Source organism: Mugil cephalus, chromosome 9 (assembly GCF_022458985.1).
Source record: "Mugil cephalus isolate CIBA_MC_2020 chromosome 9, CIBA_Mcephalus_1.1, whole genome shotgun sequence".
In the NCBI taxonomy this organism is placed as follows: Eukaryota; Metazoa; Chordata; class Actinopteri; order Mugiliformes; family Mugilidae; genus Mugil; species Mugil cephalus.
In genome coordinates, this window is record NC_061778.1 from 8,171,355 (window position 1) to 8,190,104 (window position 18,750).

An 18,750-nucleotide genomic window follows, 5' to 3' on the forward strand; every position below is an offset into this window, starting at 1 on the left:
TATCAGGTTCCACAGTTGGAAACACCGCCCAGCTCCACTGCTGTCTCTCAGGCTTATTCCTGGGACACTTGAGTCGGTGTTGCTGCCGATAGCCATGAGGCGCAATGTCAGGATGGTTAGTAAATTCAAAATTAGTCTGATGAAAGATGTAATACAATCTGTATTAAACATTAGATTTTTTTTTGGTTTGTTTGTTGTTGTTTTTTAATATGGTGGATTTTTGTGGGTGTTGTTGATCCCGTTGTCCTAAAGTGCTGCGTAGAGCAGAAACGTGGCCTGTAAGTAGCTCCTTGATTCTCATTTGGAAGAAATTAAAACAAATTGTGGTTTGTGGTCAGACGGCTCCAGAGACAGCTGCAAAAACATTAAAATAAACTTTTAAGGCTTTGGAAAAAAACATTTAGCTTACTCTTTGTGAAGTTTCCATAAGTTAAGTGGCCGTTGGTAACTGTCCAGAGTCGCACATCACACGAGTAATTCACTCTGACGTCTTCACTTGGTGAAGTTTATGTCAAAATATACTAGGAATAGCTATGAGTATCAGGGCAGTGTTTACACACCAAGTATGTTGTAGTGAAAGGTTGGTCTGGTGTTTAAATTTAAATATAATCTAGTCAAACAAAATAACTGGAGCATCACCCATATTTATGTAGTCCAGTAGAAAGTTCTTAAATACAAAAAACTCAAACAATGAACAAATGTACAGATTATTTTCATTCTTGATTTAATTGTTAATCATTTTCACACTGGACAGTAAAAAGATACTGTATGTTTGGATGTTGTGATATTTCAGTTTAAGAGAGTTACCATGAAAAAAACTCCTCTCTATAGTGTGTGTCTGTCCCAGTGTTCACAATGGGAGGTTGAGACGAAGGAAGTCCCAGCTTCTTAAAAACATAAACCCAAAACCAGTAGGATTTGGGGGATTACCGTAACTGTATCTCAGATAAAACAAAAGTCCTGTTTTCTCCCGACTTCCTGAAAGGAAGCGCAGCGAATTCGGTTTCAGCCGTGAGACCCTGAAGCCCACACGGAGGGGGCACTGGCGGAATTTGAGGTTCTGTTTGTGTATATGAAAGTTAATGCTTGGTTATACCTTGAAAAGACAAAAAGGGGTTTAGCACGAGGCCAAACAGAGGAGCTGGCAGAGATCTCCAGAGGGAGATAAGTGAGCAGTCCAGTCCAGATGCTGTCAATGACAGACGTCTGTTTACAGTGTTAATGTGCCACAGACTTGTCTCCAGAGCTCTTGTGTCTTTGATTTAGTTTGTTTAGTGTGTCTTAACAGCCCTTCCCGCCATGATGGCAAACACAGGGAGGTTTGTTTAGGAGTCTCTCTGTTAGTCAATACAGAGCAGGTTTCAAGGTTACTCTGCGGGCTTGCTTTGTGAGGCAGCCTGTCACCAACGTGTCCTCCCTGTGTGGCCTGCAGTCTCTGGTCGCTGTCGCCTGAAAAACATCCCTCCACTCTGCACTGGTGAGATTAAACCTGAGGGATTTGTACTTCTCACCGTCTGCCTGTCAGGAGCTGTGCGCAGAGTGACGAAGCATGTTGTGACGGCTGCCCTCGTGGTATCGGCTGGATGAATGGATGGCTGTTTAATCTGCGCCTGGAAAGAAGATTTGAGGATGGAGGGGGGGGGAGAAAGAGAGGGCAATTAGAGGGGAGGGGGATTTAGCGGCCGAGGCAATGATGGGTCTGACTGTCGGGTGCATTTCACCTGCAGAGGGCTGAACGTGTTTTCCACTCACTAACACAATGTGATGATGTGGTCTGGCGGTGAATCTGAGCTGATTTGAACATGATCATCTTTGCGGCAGAGCAGCCAAACGGACAGGAGGAGGTGATGAAATTTTTATGAGGTGATTGTATTATACAGTATGTGGTCCAGTCTTAAGCTGCTCCCTCGTGACATCCCCGACACAATGCTGAGACTTTTGTTTATCGCTATCTCGCCCTGGATGTTCATTGACTAGGCCGTGAACTGTGGCCAGAGAGCTGTTATACACAAACATCCATGACAAACTCGTTTTAGTGGTTTTTGGAGTGCATGTTTCTACTCGCAGGGACGTACACAAAACAGTGTTCCCTTTGGGCTTTGTGTAACTGTAATGTTTACCCCTTTAGTGTCTTCAAGGGCTGGTGCTAATGATTAATGCATCTCTAGTTGCACTATGAATCTATGAGTCCATAAAATGTTACTGTGAAAATGGTCACAATTTCCACAGAAGGGCGTGTCTTCAGGGTTGTTTGTAATGCTATAGAAGAGCAAATACACACGTGTGTCCAACATTTAATTTGATAATTAACATTGTCCAGTAGTTTTATTGAACAACAAAACGGCAAGCTAGCAATGTTGTTTGAGTTTACGCTAAATGCTAAAATCAATATGCTAACATGGTCACAATATCAGCAGCAATGAGCTAATGTTTAGGTAGCCGGTAGTGTTTAGCTAATTTAGCCAACCATTCAAAGCCATGCTAGCAGCTCTGTGTGTTTACTTGAAGCCCACATTCTCAATAGACTCACAATGACAATGTTTAGCTAGCAGCTTCTTTTTTTGTTTGTTTTTTTAATATATATTTACTAGCTAATATTAGCAAGTTTACATCCACAGCACTGGCATGGTAACTGACCCAAAATGACAGTATACTGTGTAAGCATGCTAACATTTGGTAATTAGGCGCTAATCTGCTCAAATGTGTTTAGTAAATAGCTTGTTAGCATGCTAACATGACCAGTATAATATAACCATTTTTTTAAAGATAAGCCTTTATTGTAATTTAGGAATTCAACAAATAATATTGACTTAATTTAATGAATGTTCCTGTGGATGCATAATACTATTTTTACATGTTTTGGACTAAACACTTAGCCACAAACAACCTAGCAATCTTCAAGAAAGCCCTTATTAGTCATGGAAGTTGTTCGATACTATCCATCTAGATTTAACCGTAGTTATGCTAAACATGCACTGTCACAAAGCGGCGGCGAGTTTGAGTCACGAGCGACCGAGAGAGTCGAGTGGTATCATCACTAGTGGGGCTGAATACACAAATGTGTGGCTGTAAGAGCTTCTCTGCAACCAGAGAGGGAATCATCCTGACAGTCTGTGACTAGGCTCTTTTCGCCTGTCTGCCTCTCTGTGCGTCAGATGCGGGGCCCGAGCTGGACGGGGCCTCTGGCGGTCCCCCTGCCTGCGCCTACATCACCCCTGTCCCGAGCCGAGGGACTGTCGCTTCCTATCTCCTCCTGGTTTATGGCTGTGGGACAGTCAGCGCTCGCTATACTGACTCCTCTATGATGGCGATGAGTACTGTAAATGACTTTGCACTGAACGTGAGATGCTGACTGAGCTCTCGGAGCCTCTAATCGATTGACCCTCTTTTAGAGCCCGTCGTGCCTTGTTAATTGGTGTCCAGCTCCCTGCTGACACAGTGACCCTAATGGAAGAGAATTACTGCTGTCTCGTCATGCATTAACCTCTCTCCTCCGCCCTCCTTTTCATCAACCCTCCCTCCCTCTCAGGCCTAACCTCTGCTCCCATCCCCCCTCGGCTCACGCTCTGGTTTCACAGCAGCTGGGTGGACGGAGCCGGGGGGGTGGGGGGGGCGTAGTGCACGTGCACTCTCGTCCTGTCACATGTCCTCTGAGAGCTGCAGTCAGGTGACATTGCCAACCAAATTAAAGCGCCAAAAGGCAAACACTTAACTGTGTGTGCACACTGTCGTCCCTTAATTAGGTTAAACATAATTTAGGCATGGCTGGGGTTATGAGAGGCCTCTCCGCACAAGAGGTCAGATCAAGCTTCAGGGCGCACGAACAAAGCACGTTTCTGTGCATCTTTATTGTCTGCGTTTTCAAGGAAAATGTTAGGAATTATTGCTGCAGCTCTAAGATCATTCAGCACACAGATAAATTGTACGAGATTCCTTTCAAGATGAGGAGCGAATGAGATCACGCGCGATACAGATACAGATGACGTTTGTGTGTCATTGTGTGTTTGTTGTGCGGCTTAACTCCCCTCCAGTGGCTGCTGCCTCCATTATTTACAAATGTGAATATTTCATGATGACATCAGGACTGGGGCGTTGGGAGAAGGCTGCCCTAACGAGCCCTAAAACGGCCTGTCAAACGCTCCTCTGTGGCGTTACATAAACTACACAGAGGGGCCAGTAATAAAACAAGAGTTCAAGCTTTAGGAAATCAGCGGTTTTCATGAGGAAGAGCCGCGAAAATGAAGGAGATGTGTGCTGCTTTAATCTGAGAGGCAAACATCTTGTTATCTATACCGTGAAACAAAGGCAGCACATGGCACATCGGCAACGTGAATCATCTCTTTATTTATTACACATCAACAGACCGGGCTCCAACTTGCTGTTTTGTCCGTTGTAAGTAAATAAATCTGTGCAGACGTATCCTTTGAGGGGGAGAGGATAAAAGAGCCAATGTCATTAAAAGTCAGTGGCTCACAGACTTCATTGTGCATGTGAGAGTGTTTGCACGTCGTGAGTCAGAGAACGGAGTGCGTTTTGAAGAGACGGAGTGAAACTGAGTGCTGAGCAGCGCTGCTCTTACAGACTGTCAAAGAAGAGCCATGTAACTCTGGTTGAGGGTCAAGAGTTGGTAATCTCGCTCACAGTGATTTAAAAAACGACAGATTGTCCTTTTTTTCAAATGCTTCTAAACTTGTTTTTTTTTTTCTGCTGTCGTTTTTTTTTTTTATTCCAATAATAACCAAACTTTCTTCTGTTTTTGTTGCAGTGAGGGCGTCTTCAAGTGCCCAGAAGATCAGCTGCCATTAGACTACGCCAAGGTACGACTCTCTCACTCTGATCTGCCCGAGTCACAAACTTTAGCTTACAAGCCTACAAGCTAAATGCTAACATGCCAAAATGTACACTACAAAATGATGATACACAGTTTTACAGAAAATATTAAAGACTGTAGCAAAACACACAGGTAACCTTTTAGGGGTAAGCTCTTGCCTCGATGCTGCATTTATGCTAACAGCCAAAGAGTGAGAAGCTAAAAATTAAGTTTTCAATAGATGCCATGGAGGCGATTTGTGACTACCTGACACGATATGTATTGAAGTTGAACAACAACGGACAACAACGATGTCCAACAAGGTCACTGAGCAACCTGCGGACAGTGTAGCTAGCGGCTATTGCTACTTTTGTCACTTAAATGAACCGAGCCATCATGGGTACACTTGCACTTTCCTTCGTTTCCCAACAGTTAAAAGTCAAATACTGCCTAGTGTTTACCGTGGTGTACAACTACGATCTCATGAGTTGAATTTGAAGGTCTGCCATCAATTAGGCTAACGGGAAATAGGCTGGTGTTTGCGAGCAGGTAATATTTTCCATGACATGCTGAGCTCTGCTACGTTACAGCCAGATCGGTAGTATACGATGTGTTCACAATAACAGTCTCACACTTTGAGGGTCATTTTCTCCTTCACATACAGGAGCTTTAAGATAAATTTTAACCTCTGCTGCCTTTAAATGGAACACGTGAGCTTGTGATTATAACGTGAGGAGTAACGTCCACCGCTCTCTGCACTTTGCAGCTCATGAACTCTTTATCAAGATTTTCTCTTAAAGCTTGTGAATACTACAAAATGCTCACGACAGCATTCGAAGGCAGCAAATGATCACCACCATTTTGACATCTGCTTATAGCACCACACACTAAGTACATCTGAGACTGTTGTACTGGTATTTGATCATACTGGAAGTTAAGATAATCTACTAACCTGGTAAAAATGTTAAATGTATAATTTAAAAGTAAAACGCAAACTAAAACTATAAACCAACGAGGATCATGAAAAAATAAAACTGACAGTTTTCTTTTATCTGGCGTAAACAAAAGTGGAATAGTTTACATACAGGTGCTTCATAAATGAAAATGTAAATTAACCTGTCTAACCAGGAGTAAAATGCAAATCAGAGTGGAGATGAGAAGCTTCAAAGCAATCGAGATATAGTCGGGTTTTAAGATGCAAATAGTCAGAAACGGTTTTCTTCTCTACTGGTTCATTTCTGGAGAACATAAAGGGAGTAATCCTTGGGTCTTAACCCAAATTTCATTAGAGATTTCATTACTGAGGATAATTTATTAAAACCACTGCATAGTGAATCGCTCCCCGACCAGAAAGAAATTTCAACTCAACTCTTAACTGCAGTTAATCAGATTGTGCCTGAGGGGATAATGACTAACTGTGGTCGGAGTCGGAGGATGTCTCTCGCTCTCACACACGATACCCGCTTTGCAAAATAAGAGACTGCAATTCAAGGATAAGAGGCGGGGAATGTTGTTTCTGTGCAGACATTTGGGGAAAGGGGAAAACTGTACGTTTCGAGGGGTTGCAGGAGCATCAGAGGGGGCAACAGTGCAGGGCTGCATGCTGTGCTCAGAGCGATGAAGGCGTCTGTAATAGCAGGGACTCCCCGCGGGAAGGATGCGCTCATGGCACACCTGTCAGACGCTGCTCTCAGTTGCCTGCAAATTACTCCGTCCTGGTGGTCTCCTGTCAGGGTTCTTGTAACGCTCGCTGCACACTGACCTTCGAAAAAAACGTGCACAAACCGTTAAAGGATTGTGCTGCTCATGCTGAAGATGTGGTGCGGGGCCAACAATTGCTGCAGCAGACAGACAGAATAAAACCCCCAAGTTGGAGCTCCAAGGAGCTTAACCCGCCTGATCTGCCTGGGACTAAGTTATTAAAAGGTCATTATTGCCGTCCCCTCGCAGATTCCAAGACTGGAACAATGAGAGAGTGTTTTCTTTAGAGGATTTTTTTTCCTTTTTGTTTCTCCTCAGAGAATGTGATTATGGCAGTGAAATACCGCCTGCTCCTTCTCTATGAGTTTAGTGCAGCTTTTATATATATATATGCATACATATATATATATAAGAGACCTTTTTATTTCTTCGGGTAGGGGCTTCTGTCTCCACATAAAGCTGCTACTAACAATGAGCGAGAGGAGCATCTCTATTGTAGACGCTTTTTTTTTTTCTTCATTTTTACTTGAGGTCGAGAGCTCCCATGCGAGCCCAGTTGTTACTGCTACCGAGCTGCTATTTGTTCACAGGGCTGTTGTGACATTCTGAGGAAGTGGCTTTTCTTGTTTGACCAGTCCTCTGCTCATGTGACGGCACGGGGGGATGGAGATGCAGAGCAGTAAATCCTCAGGACAGCGAACTGTAGGGAAGGATTTGGGGTGTTTGAGCAGAAAACTGACTCATCCGCATCACTCAGTGACCGAGGATAAATAAATCCTTTCCTCTCTCCCGCTCTCCGAGTCTCTCTCAAAGGTCCCTTAAACCCATAAACTAACTCATTATCACTGCAGAGGATGGCTTGACTTACAGCGCTGCGGTTTGATGAGGGTATCTTTTCGGGAGCTGAACATTTAACCTTTTGGAAAATATTTGCTTTTCTTTTAATACTCAACTCCGTGTGGCTGGGAGAAGAGATAAAGCTACATGTGGTGGTATTCTCTGCCTTTGCTCATCCAGCAGACACAATGATGCCGGTTGGTGGCTGATCTGAACGTCCATGTGATTTTATTTTCCTAGTCTCTGCGAGTCTCAGCTCACAAATGTTGCAGTTAATTTCCTAAAACAGATGGCCACTGCAAACTTTAATAGACCGGGAGTAAATGCTGGAGCTGTTGGGGACTACTTTCAGCTGTGGATGAGCACATTTTGCGCCTCGGAGGGTATTTACAACAGGAGGGCGGCTCAATAAGTGCAGTAGCCGTGTTTATTATGTGTCACTCAATGCACTGGAGCAGCTTTTACATAAAGTGACTCGGTGTCATGGGTCTCAAATTTAAGATATTTAGCTAATAATATAATATGTTTTCAGAAGGACATGTGGCAGTGTGGTTAAACACACATTCAAAAAGACATTAGAGACACTTTTGTGGAATTACAGCAAAGTATATTATAACATTCAGCTTCCACTATAGACGTCCCTGAACCTCTCACTGCTTTTCCTCTTCAGATCTACCCTGACCCAGAGCTGGAGCAGCAGATCCTGGCTCTGCCCATCCGCTGCATCCACAGCGAGGAGGGCTGCCGCTGGACCGGCCAGATGAAGCAGCTCCAGGTAAGAAGACGTCGTCTCCTGTCCTACCCGTCTCCCGCCTCCTCCCCTGTTTCGGAGCATGTGTGTGTTGACGTGTCGCCGTTGTCTCCCCCCCCCCACAGGGCCACTTCTCCACCTGCGCCTTCAACGTGATTCCCTGCCCCAACCGCTGCTCCGTCAAGCTGACGCGCCGCGACTTGCCCGACCACCTGCAGCACGACTGCCCCAAGCGCAAGGTCAAGTGCGAGTTTTGCGGCAGTGAGTTCACCGGTGAAGCCTACGAGGTAAACACTCCAAACCTGTTTTTTTTTTTTAAAGTTATTATTGCGGGAGCTTGACGTCAGCATGCAGGTACGATGACTCATGACTTCCACGGTATATGAAAGGTGTCTTTGTGAAAAGCAGCAGGAAAAACTAATACATGCGTGTCAGTGCCTCAGCAGATTGTCGGTCTGTTTTGAAATATCATGTGTGTTGGTGGAAGGAAAGAATCTTTGACTGCGTCTTTCATACCAAAAGGGTTTTGGTGCCTCAGGCTCCTCAGTAGCACCTCTGTCATTTGTGCGAGCCTGCTGCCCCTCCTCTGTTTACTCTGGTCTCCCCTCTGCACACAGTAACATGAATCCACTTCTTACCTCTGACATTATATGTTCAGACTGGAAACTTGAACCAGGATCCAGTTATTACTCAAAAAGTTTGGTCTGGAATATATTCAATCAGCTATAGTCAAAGTAGGCCCTGTTCAGACCTGGACCTAGTCCATCATGTATCTCTACCTACCGCTGTGTCAGAACCACGGACAGTTTGTTGTGTGTGCGTCCTGATGTGGGGAAGATACAAATGATAGAACATGTTCAACTCACATTTATTTATTTGCGCCATAAAGCTCAGATTATAATTTAAACTTTGGAAGCAGCTGTCTTGTGTAGTGGAAATAAAATGCTCTTCTGTACTAAAGGCTAAGAAAGGAGGAAATACTTAACTCTGCTTTGCATTGAACACATCTCATATACAGCCCTCCCTCCTTTAGCAGCTTATGTGATCAAAAGCTGCAGAAGAGCCACTAAATGGAGCCTTAAAGAGATATTGTTGTTGTTAAATTAGATAGCATCTACATATTTGGATTGACTTTATCAACATATAAACTTGTGTTTTCTTTCTGTCCCAGAACCACCAGGGTGTGTGTCCTCAGGAGAGCGTTTACTGTGAGAACAAATGCGGGGCGAGGATGATGCGTCGCCTGCTGTCCCAGCACAGCATGGCCGAGTGTCCCAAACGCACACAGCCCTGCAAGTACTGCGGCAAGGAGTTTGTCTTCGACACAATCCAGGTCGGTTTTTATGCCAAGCGTATTCCTTAAGTGACCTTTTAAAGTCCTTTTAGTCAATAGCCATTTCAGATTTGTCATGATAAAGTGCAGAGATACACTTCGTCTCCTTCAAGTGTCATTTGTCCTCCGCGTGGCTCCTTCCAGCCTCAGTAGACCCAGATGGCGGCGAAGCCGTTCACGGTGTCTCTGCCGTCTTGTGGCTGCTGGCTGTTAGCGTGAGCTGCTGTTTTCACTGTCTAGACTTTTATATGAGGGCACCTGCTGCTGCACACATCTGGCCAGAGGCTGAGCAGTCAGTGTTACCCTGCCCTTCCCCCACGCGTTGGTTTCCAGATCTAAAATCTCAATCTTTTTCACTGCAGTCAGAAAGCAGCTGGTTTATTTGCTCCTGGTATGATGGGCACTGCATCAATTGATATCGTTTTAAATGATTTTATATAAGAAGATGACTTAATTATAATTTAATTTAAATTTTCAATCATTTTATCAACCCTAATGATATATTTAATATATTTTTTTTAATATTTTTAACAATTTTCTATATTTTACAGGTGAAATTATTAATATTTGAAAAAAAAACATCAGTCAATACTTATTTTAACGTCACAAATCACAATAATAAAGATGTCCATCAAAGTCTGTCGGACCCACGGTGACCTCTTCAAAAAGCATTTGAATGTTCAGTCTGCAAAAGATTTTCAGTTCAAAAACCAACAAATCCTTTAATTTGAGAGTCATAAAAATATGAAATGACTTATTTCTTTTTTCGTTTCACCGTCCTCGGTTTTAAACCCACGTGTAATTTGTTTGAACTTTCAAGGACGTTTTTCCCGGTAAAGCCATTAAATTGCAACCCCGCTGTGCCTCCGCCTGTGTTCTTATCGCTGTCGCCGTCCTCCACAGAACCACCAGTACCACTGCCCCCGCTTTCCTGTCCAGTGCCCGAACCAGTGCGGCACGCCCAACATCGCCCGAGAGGACCTGGCCAACCACGTGAAGGACAACTGCGGCAGCGCGCTCGTTCTCTGCCCCTTCAAAGACGCCGGCTGCAAACACAGGGTGAGTCTGACCTGCATCATTTAACCTGGAGAAGATAGTTTCTGGCTCTGTTAACACCACTACTGATATTTGCGAATCAATTAGATTTTCTTCTTGTCCTCGGTCGTCACATCCAAAGTGGTGACTTTATTTCTCCTTTCAAACATACATTGCTCTGCCTGTAGGGTTTATTTTAATGAGAGCAACACTTCTACATCCTGACAGCACATTTAGGTCTATTTTTAAAACCAATCAATTTGTGGAAACACGGACGCGCTCGAGGACAGACGCTTCCTTTAAGACTCTCAGAGCATCTGGAAACTCGACGTGTAGTGCTTTCACACGGATAAACTTGGTTCCACAAGAGCATGTTGGTATTTTATCATATTCAGTGCATGAACCAAAAGCATAGATTTAATTTTAGTTTTTTAAAGAAAACATTAGCTACAATTAACAGTTTCACAAGCTTTCCTAAGACTTTCCTTTTTTTTTGTAATTAAAATCATGTTTAATTTAGGAATTGAATAATTTATTAGCAGCTAAATTAAACATAAATGGTTGTAGAATATGAATGAATTTCAAATCCAGAAAGTTTCTAATTTACATCAAATGTTCTTTTGCGTCACTTTATGAGATCTGTATGTGTAACACGTCCTCCTCCTTAATCACTGTGCAGCAGCTTCTACATGATTAATCTGTTCTGTGTCGCTCCAGTGCCCCAAACTGGCTATCGGCCGTCACCTGGAAGACACCACTAAGTCCCACCTGACTATGATGTGTAACCTGGTGGGTCGCCAGCGGCAGGAGATCCTGGAGCTGCGGAGGGAGATGGAGGAGCTGTCGGTCAGCCACGACGGCGTGCTCATCTGGAAACTCAACGACTACTCCCGCAAACTCCAGGAGGCCAAACTCCGAAGCAACCACGAGTTCTTCAGCCCGCCCTTCTACACTCACCGCTACGGCTACAAGCTGCAGGTGTCGGCCTTCCTGAACGGCAACGGCAGCGGTGAGGGGTCCCACCTCTCCGTCTACATCCGAGTGCTGCCCGGGGAATACGACAACCTGCTGGAGTGGCCCTTCTCCTACAAGGTGACGTTCTCCATCCTGGACCAGAGCGACCCGTCGCTCTCCAAACCCCAGCACATCACGGAGACCTTCAACCCCGACCCCAACTGGAAGAACTTCCAGAAGCCCAGCAGCAGCCGCAACTCGCTGGACGAGAGCACCCTGGGCTTCGGCTACCCCAAGTTCATCTCGCACGAGGAGATCAAGAAGAGGAACTACATCCGAGACAACTGCATCTTCATCAAGGCTTCTATAGAGATTCCCCAGAAGATAATGGCCTGAGTTCTTACTTAAGTTTCCTGTTCATGAAGGAGAGAGATGGGTTAAAAAACTGGAACTGACATTTAACCTTGAAAACTTCTACTCACTTACCCTTTAGAGTTTCTGCCCTTAGAGCCTCTCCACCACAGAGCTTGAAGTGAGTCTGTCTGGCTGCGTGAGCTGACTCGGAGGACGTTGGTGTATCACAGAGGAGACGGTGTTTGGTCTGCCGAGCCATCACTCTCTGGTGTTTCTTTTTTATTAGTTGTTTTCTATCCGTTTGTTGACCTTTTATCACAGTCTACAACAAAAAGCCTTGGAAATCAAACAGTGCCTAGAGAGTTTATCTTAAGTTATACTTTTGTTGTCGTTTCCGCAGTACAGATGTTAAAGATTATGGAACAGATATAAAAATAAGGGTGAAGGGCTTCACTAAGCCTTTGCACTTAGAGTAGGAAGATTTTTTTTAAAAAAGCTAGTTTAGAGGCGTCCCGTTTTATTTGGGGTGATCTAATGAAGAGGGAGCTCAGCAGACTCAAGCTCAAGCCAACTGCCTTTTGTTTACATGCTCATACTGTACACTGATCCCTTAACAAACACACAGTCCTCAGTAAGAACTAGTCTTGAGGTTTGTGTACACACAAACAAACCAATCAATATCTCCAGGAGAAAAACTTGGAGCTCGGACTGTGGTAATTTTCATGTTTTAGTGGAATAGTTTGATTTTTGGTGAAGACGATTGAGTTAAAGAGGAAGTATGTATGATCATTTCCTAAAATGGTAGCTGATTAGCTTAGCATAAAGACTGGAAATACGTGGAAACAGCTACCACAGGAAACCAAATCCATCTGCCAGCACGTTAAACGAGTGTTTCCATGCATACAAAAAGATTTTGACCACGGCCCGTCTAGTTGTTTCTTAATGTTTCTAGTCTTTACACTAAGCTAAGCTAAGTTAAGCTAAGCTAACTCGCTTTAGCTTTAAATGGAACAGAAACCTAAGGAAGGAGCAAAAAGACATACATTTCCGATGTCAAACTTTTACTTTATCTACTGTTCAACTTTTAAAACCACACACACACACACAAGAAATTATTTTCTTTACTCGCCAACGATGAAGTTACAGTCTCCTCTTTCCTGTCTGTGACTCGTGTTTGTAGGTAGTTGAACTCAATAGCTTCGGGAGCGTGGCGATGTTTGGAACCCCAGACATCACAGTGACCCTAAGAGGCTTCATGTCTGTTGTGGAGTCCACCAATAAAAGAAACAAAAAGCACCTTTTGTGGGTCTTCGGATGTGCAGAGCAGACAAAGAGGCCAGCTGTGCTATGGAGTACACGTGCATTTTAAGTGAAGGAAAAGCCATGTGGCCTTTTTATACAGTATGTCTTCGCATGAGGGTTTTATGGGTGAGCAGGGCAACATAAACACATGCATGCTTCATGTGCAACCACCTGGATCACATTTTTGTACTGTAACCTGTATTCTTGAAATCCTCTCCCATTGATGACTATTCTGTCTCTTTTTTTTTTTTTTTTGGACCATTTGAAAGTTGACAAACTGTCGAAAAGGAACGTGTTTGTTTTTTTATGTTTTTTTGTTTTTATATACAGAAAATGTGAACGCTGTTGGTAATATAACCTATAAAAGACAATGAACACTTGGCTGTGAAGTGTATTTTCCGTAGCCTGGGCATGGACGACTTAAGGAAGCTGTTTGAAACAGGACTGACTGGCACCATTGTGGTTACATAATCACCGGTGTCTACCTTCAGCTCGACACACTATGCGACGATGAGGAGGAACCCTGCGCTACTCTCGTCTCCGCCACAACACCATCAGAGCGGTGGAGGACTTTGACAATACACTCATCATCTATGTGAATACTAATGTAAAAATGCAGAAGCACATTCTGTCTTTTTATTGCTATACATGGAAAAACTCCTGATTTCCTGTCATGATACCAGCTGATATTTTACAGTGATTTAACAAAGTGAGAAGATGAAAAACTTTTTTGTAAGATTCTGTATTTTTAAAAGGAAAAAAAAAAATGCTTCGCTGTTTTATACAAACACCTTTCGTTGGAGAGTCGGGGTTGACTTTGGGAATTTTCAGACCCTTTTCGTCTCTTTGGAAATTTGGATAATTTGTCTGTCCGTGTGGTTCGAGCCTCACGTATTCTGTCTGTATTATTTCCTCTTAAAAGTATTTATTTTAAGGAGCCATTGTGTGAGTTTGCACAGGTGGCACAAATGTTTTAATATGTTGATTGATGAGTGCTTGTCAATTTCTTAACTGAAATAAAATACCATATATTATAGCTGTTTGGCCTGTTTTGAATTTTGTGCTGGACAGAGAGGAAACATGAAGTGTTGGTCAATGTCATTCACTTCACTGAATCCTCAGACCTTCATCTGACTGTTGTAAATGTGACCTGGGAAAAACTCTGGAAATCACCCTCCAACATTCATGCAAATGAGTTGTTTTTGGTTTTAGTAAAATGTTAAGCACTACACCTCACTGAGCAAGTTTTACTCCAATGAATGAGGCGCCATCTTGTAATCCAGTTCACAGGTTAGCTTCAGACTGGGTTGTGTTTGCTGAGTCTATCAGAAAAATCCTCTGAAATTAACAACCTTGGAAGTAGAACTTTTCTATAAAAGTTCACAAATTGTGACATGTATGGTCGTGTTTTCAGACATGGTGGATTTTCATCCCTCCATGTTGTACATTATGGTCATAAACTTGCTAAGTTGTTAGCCTTGGTTGCTTCTAGATGCCAACAGTTGCGTAGCACTGATGTTCTTATGGCTTGCATGTGTGTTACCATCCATCACATAGACTTTTCTAAGGAGCGTGGTGAGCATGATCCCTTCTAAAGGCAGCATTGGTGAATACACATGTCACCATACATATAAATATAAAACAAACCAAATTAATTATTACTGAGGTTTTTGCAACACCCTTACCCTTACAAAAGCCTTAGAAAAGTAAAGGCATCCACTAATATGCAGTAACATAGAGAAGGAGGCTGCACATCAAAAGTTATTGACCTTCACTATACAGAGAAAAGCCTTAAGAGAAATACTTTTTTTTATCACGTCTACACTATCCTGTAGACATGATTACAACACTGTGAAGTACTATTGAGTACGTCGGTATACAATACAATACAATATTGATTGAATGCAATAAGCTCATGTGTTTATGTTCTGTGGTGCAATATTAGTTGACATTGTTGCTGTGGTCGTAGAGCGTGTTTTTTGTCCTTGATGTCAGTGAATGCACCATGTGAGAGACGGAAGTTATGATATAGAGCTGAGAGTCTGTTGAATGATAGTCACATAATAATTAGTCTCAAACTGATGATGTTGACGTGGGCTACGGACGACACCCGTGTTCAAGCTTCGGTAAATGCAGAAAAAGCCTCTGTAACTTCCTTTGTATGAGACGTTATATATATTCAGGTCAAGAATATACATTTCATTTTTGCTAAGCATTACTTTCTACTGTGTGTACGTCATTGGCAACAAGTTGACGTCAACTCAACTTTCACCACATAACAGTCGACCTTGTCCGAAGCCGTTCAGCCTCTACTTATAACATTTATAAACGTAACAAAATACACCCACTGTAATGTTTTTATGCCGTTTGTTTCCCATTCTTAGATCATGGCAAAATAAAATTGCTTCTAAGGCAGCTTTCAAATGTGGCTATTTTCAATATTGACACGAAATGTCCTCTGTTGTGGAGTGCACAACCTCACAAGAGAGCGTTCAAGAGTTGTGAAGTAGTTTTCAGAAGTGGTGGATCTTCTTCCCTTAAATTCTTACATTACGGTCCGCTTCAACCACTTGAACACCATGTTATTTTCTGTGCAAGTCTTCCCATGTCGTAACCAAAAGCTGTTTTCTATTAATATTTTCCTCCACCCTGACCTCAACCCTTGCTGTACTTACTAGTTTGCACTAATTATATTAGATTAGATTCAACTAAACCATTGCTATTGGTGTTGTTGGTTTCGTGTCTTAGGTTGTCAGTTAGCTAGGCTCTGAGGAGTCTGGTTATTATGACAGTAATACCATAGATGGTATGAATATAGAGGTGGAACAGCTCCTAAAAAGTGACGCCAAAGCAAGTAGATCTCCCCCTGGTATCTACCTGCAGTATAGGTCATAAGTTCCACCTCCTCCATGTCAGTGTATAGGACTCGGGCTGAATTAAAACACTGAAGTATTCAAATACTTTTTTCATTCATTAATTTTAGTTAATTAATTTAACATTAATGCATGTTTAAGTGTCAAATTTTGGGATAAGGTTTGTTTTAGTTATTTGAAGCTACAGAAACAGGATGTGGCATAATGCCGACCACGAGATACCATGCCAACCGCTCCGTAAAGCAGTCCCGTAAAACTGTGAGAGTTGTGAAAACAATTTTTAAAAGTCTACAGTCTATAATCCAATATTGGCTCTGCGTAGCTCCACTCCCGGACTGTACTATGCAGATTCTGGTTCCGAAGTCGCAAGATGACGCCGCCCGTATCCCTGGGAAAATAGTATTGTTTTGACCAATGCAGGAAGTGGGTACATATTTATACAGTCTATGGTAATACCACTCAGAAACACTCGAGAGTCCTGTGCTAGTACTTATAAAACACAGCTGAATAATTAATGCAATATTTTAACAATATTAATAGTTAATAATATTAAATTGCAGTGTACCTCATCTCATCATTCCCATTTAGAAAACACATTTAGCCTTGTTTTCTCTGCTCATTAATATTTAAAACTAGCTGAAACAATAGAAGTTTGTTTATTGGTATCAGTGTTTTACAGTACAACTGAGCTCTCCTGTCTTATGTGCCAAGTTTCTTCTGCTTAGTTTCCCTTTTTTTCACTTAGCTCTTAACCAAAAAGCGCCCCCTCTTCTGCTCTAGATGTGATTTCCATCAGTGATGTAGGCCAGGGGTCAGTGCCTTTCTTTAAGTCTCTACTGTTACTCTGCTGGAGTCGGAGGGAAGTGAACGGGCAGAGGAAAGAAAGGGGGAAAGAGGAAGTGAGGCAGACACCAGCCCTGCTTTGAAGCCGTGCCAGGGCTTTGCATTAGTTTGCAGTTCGGATGATGTTGGGTGCAGTGGGATTTGAGGAAGAGGAAAATGAAATTTTCAACGTCAGAGTCACAGAAAGGTCCCGCAGGAGGACAGTCCTGCTTTCCACTTACTGTACAATGGCTGGCCAGAGTCTCCAGAAAACCTATAATCTGAGCTCTCTCGGTTCGGCAGCTTTTTCTCTCAAAAATGAAAACAACATCTGTTTTAGGATCACAGCATGACTCTGCTCTGCTTCTGTGCACAGTGGCTTTTTTTAGGATATTGGCAATATCCCTTGAAATAATTCATTCAGGGAAGTTGTTTTTAACTGAGAGGGGTCATTCTTTTCAAGGAGGGGTCCACTCCTCCAAAATACAGAGAGTTAATAGATATGAGACTCAAAGTCCATATGACAGCCTCAGAATTTCCTGGCACGGGGTGAACAACCAGCAGCCCTGTGCTGCTACAGGGCGACGCAGAATCAAAATAGTAACAGCTAATTACACGTTAGTGAGCTCCGTGTTTGCCATGCAGGGCAGAGCGCAGTCACGTGCAGCTTGGTGTACGGCGCTGCCCTTTGGCTTTGCTCTCTTTCAAAGAATTCACTCACTTGGTAAATCATTTGCAGGTACAGTCACGTTCATAAGCGCTCAAATTGGCGTCGTTCCTGCTTGGTGAGCTCAGCCCAACCTTTAGTAGACATACACTGAAAGTCAGCTGGGTTGATGGGAGGGGTGGGAGGAGGGGGTGCTGCTGCTGTTGCTGGTGGTAGTGGTGAAGGCGGAGATGGGCCCAACCCACGAGGCTTTCCTCGCCCATAAAGACTAACACATCAAAGAGGAGCTGTGGTTTATGATGCGGTGCCATGCTGTCGTGCCTCGTACTGAAGTTAAACAATTGTGCCTCACAGTGCTGAAGTGAACCAGGGTGGTACATGTGAGAGACAGTGTTCAACTGCAGCTAAAGACCCCCAGGAGGAGAAACATCTGAGCTGCACAGCAGGAGTTTCCTCGTGAGTCAAACAAATTATCCGACAAGAAACTCACAGTTTGAGCACGGAGGATCACTCCTGACTTGGAAGAAGGAATTGACTAAAAATGTTGAGCTTCTTATTCACTGCGGACGACTTTAATATGAGATTTAGGAAGTGTGGTTTAGCGACTCGGGGGGAACTTTTAATTGCTGCGCATTTTAGAAAAGTGCTGTACAAATAAAGTTTATGGGGGAGCCAGAAATGACTCAGTATATAAATCAAACAATTTCTAGGGCGCAACAAATAATACAACAGACTCTTCTTGTTGTGTCGTTATATTTCCTACATTATCTTACCCAGTTTCAGGATAACAGTGATAAAAAAACATAAAGAAAGGTACATCAGCATTTTGGATGAAAGCTGAGAGAAGAGCCTGGAAAATGTAATGCTTCTTAAGCTAATGTTAGCTTGGGTTGTTGTGGTGCAAGTTAACTTGAAGCTTGTAGCTACCACAGGGAACTTCCTCTAGAAAGTGAATGTGTAATGAAGTTTGTTCTAAAACATAACCTCTAATCTCACAAACTAATATTATTTAGTTAATAATATGCAAACCCACTGGCTTTGGAAGCAGGCTAATTAGCTGGCTAGTTGCAGACGCTAACAATCATAGCTTACTCTATCTAAAAAGCACATGATTTCATCAATTCCTGTTTTGCTCTCGTGTTTTTCTTTTGGTTTGGTTAATAAACGACTTACAATGAATAAATATCCCAGCAGGCTATGTATTAAAAAGTAAATAGTATGAAGTGGGTGGTGATACCAGATTTACCTGTTTAGAATCAGAGCAACACTGTCAACTGGTTTGACCTTTCGGCACATTCAAACTATTATCCA

General features: G+C 42.9%; 1 protein-coding gene across 1 annotated transcript in view; it reads left to right on the plus strand.

Moving 5' to 3' along the window:
• traf4a (tnf receptor-associated factor 4a) overlaps positions 1-14,113 on the plus strand; it is a 33,912-nt gene extending 19,799 nt beyond the window's left edge. Inside the window, exons 2-7 of the mRNA XM_047594326.1 lie at positions 4,766-4,817; positions 8,019-8,123; positions 8,225-8,386; positions 9,271-9,432; positions 10,336-10,491; positions 11,185-14,113. Of these exons, the coding sequence (XP_047450282.1) occupies positions 4,766-4,817; positions 8,019-8,123; positions 8,225-8,386; positions 9,271-9,432; positions 10,336-10,491; positions 11,185-11,817 (1,270 nt within the window). The 3' untranslated portion in view covers positions 11,818-14,113. The remainder of the gene's footprint in view (positions 1-4,765; positions 4,818-8,018; positions 8,124-8,224; positions 8,387-9,270; positions 9,433-10,335; positions 10,492-11,184) is intronic.
• Positions 14,114-18,750: the final 4,637 nt, after the last annotated feature.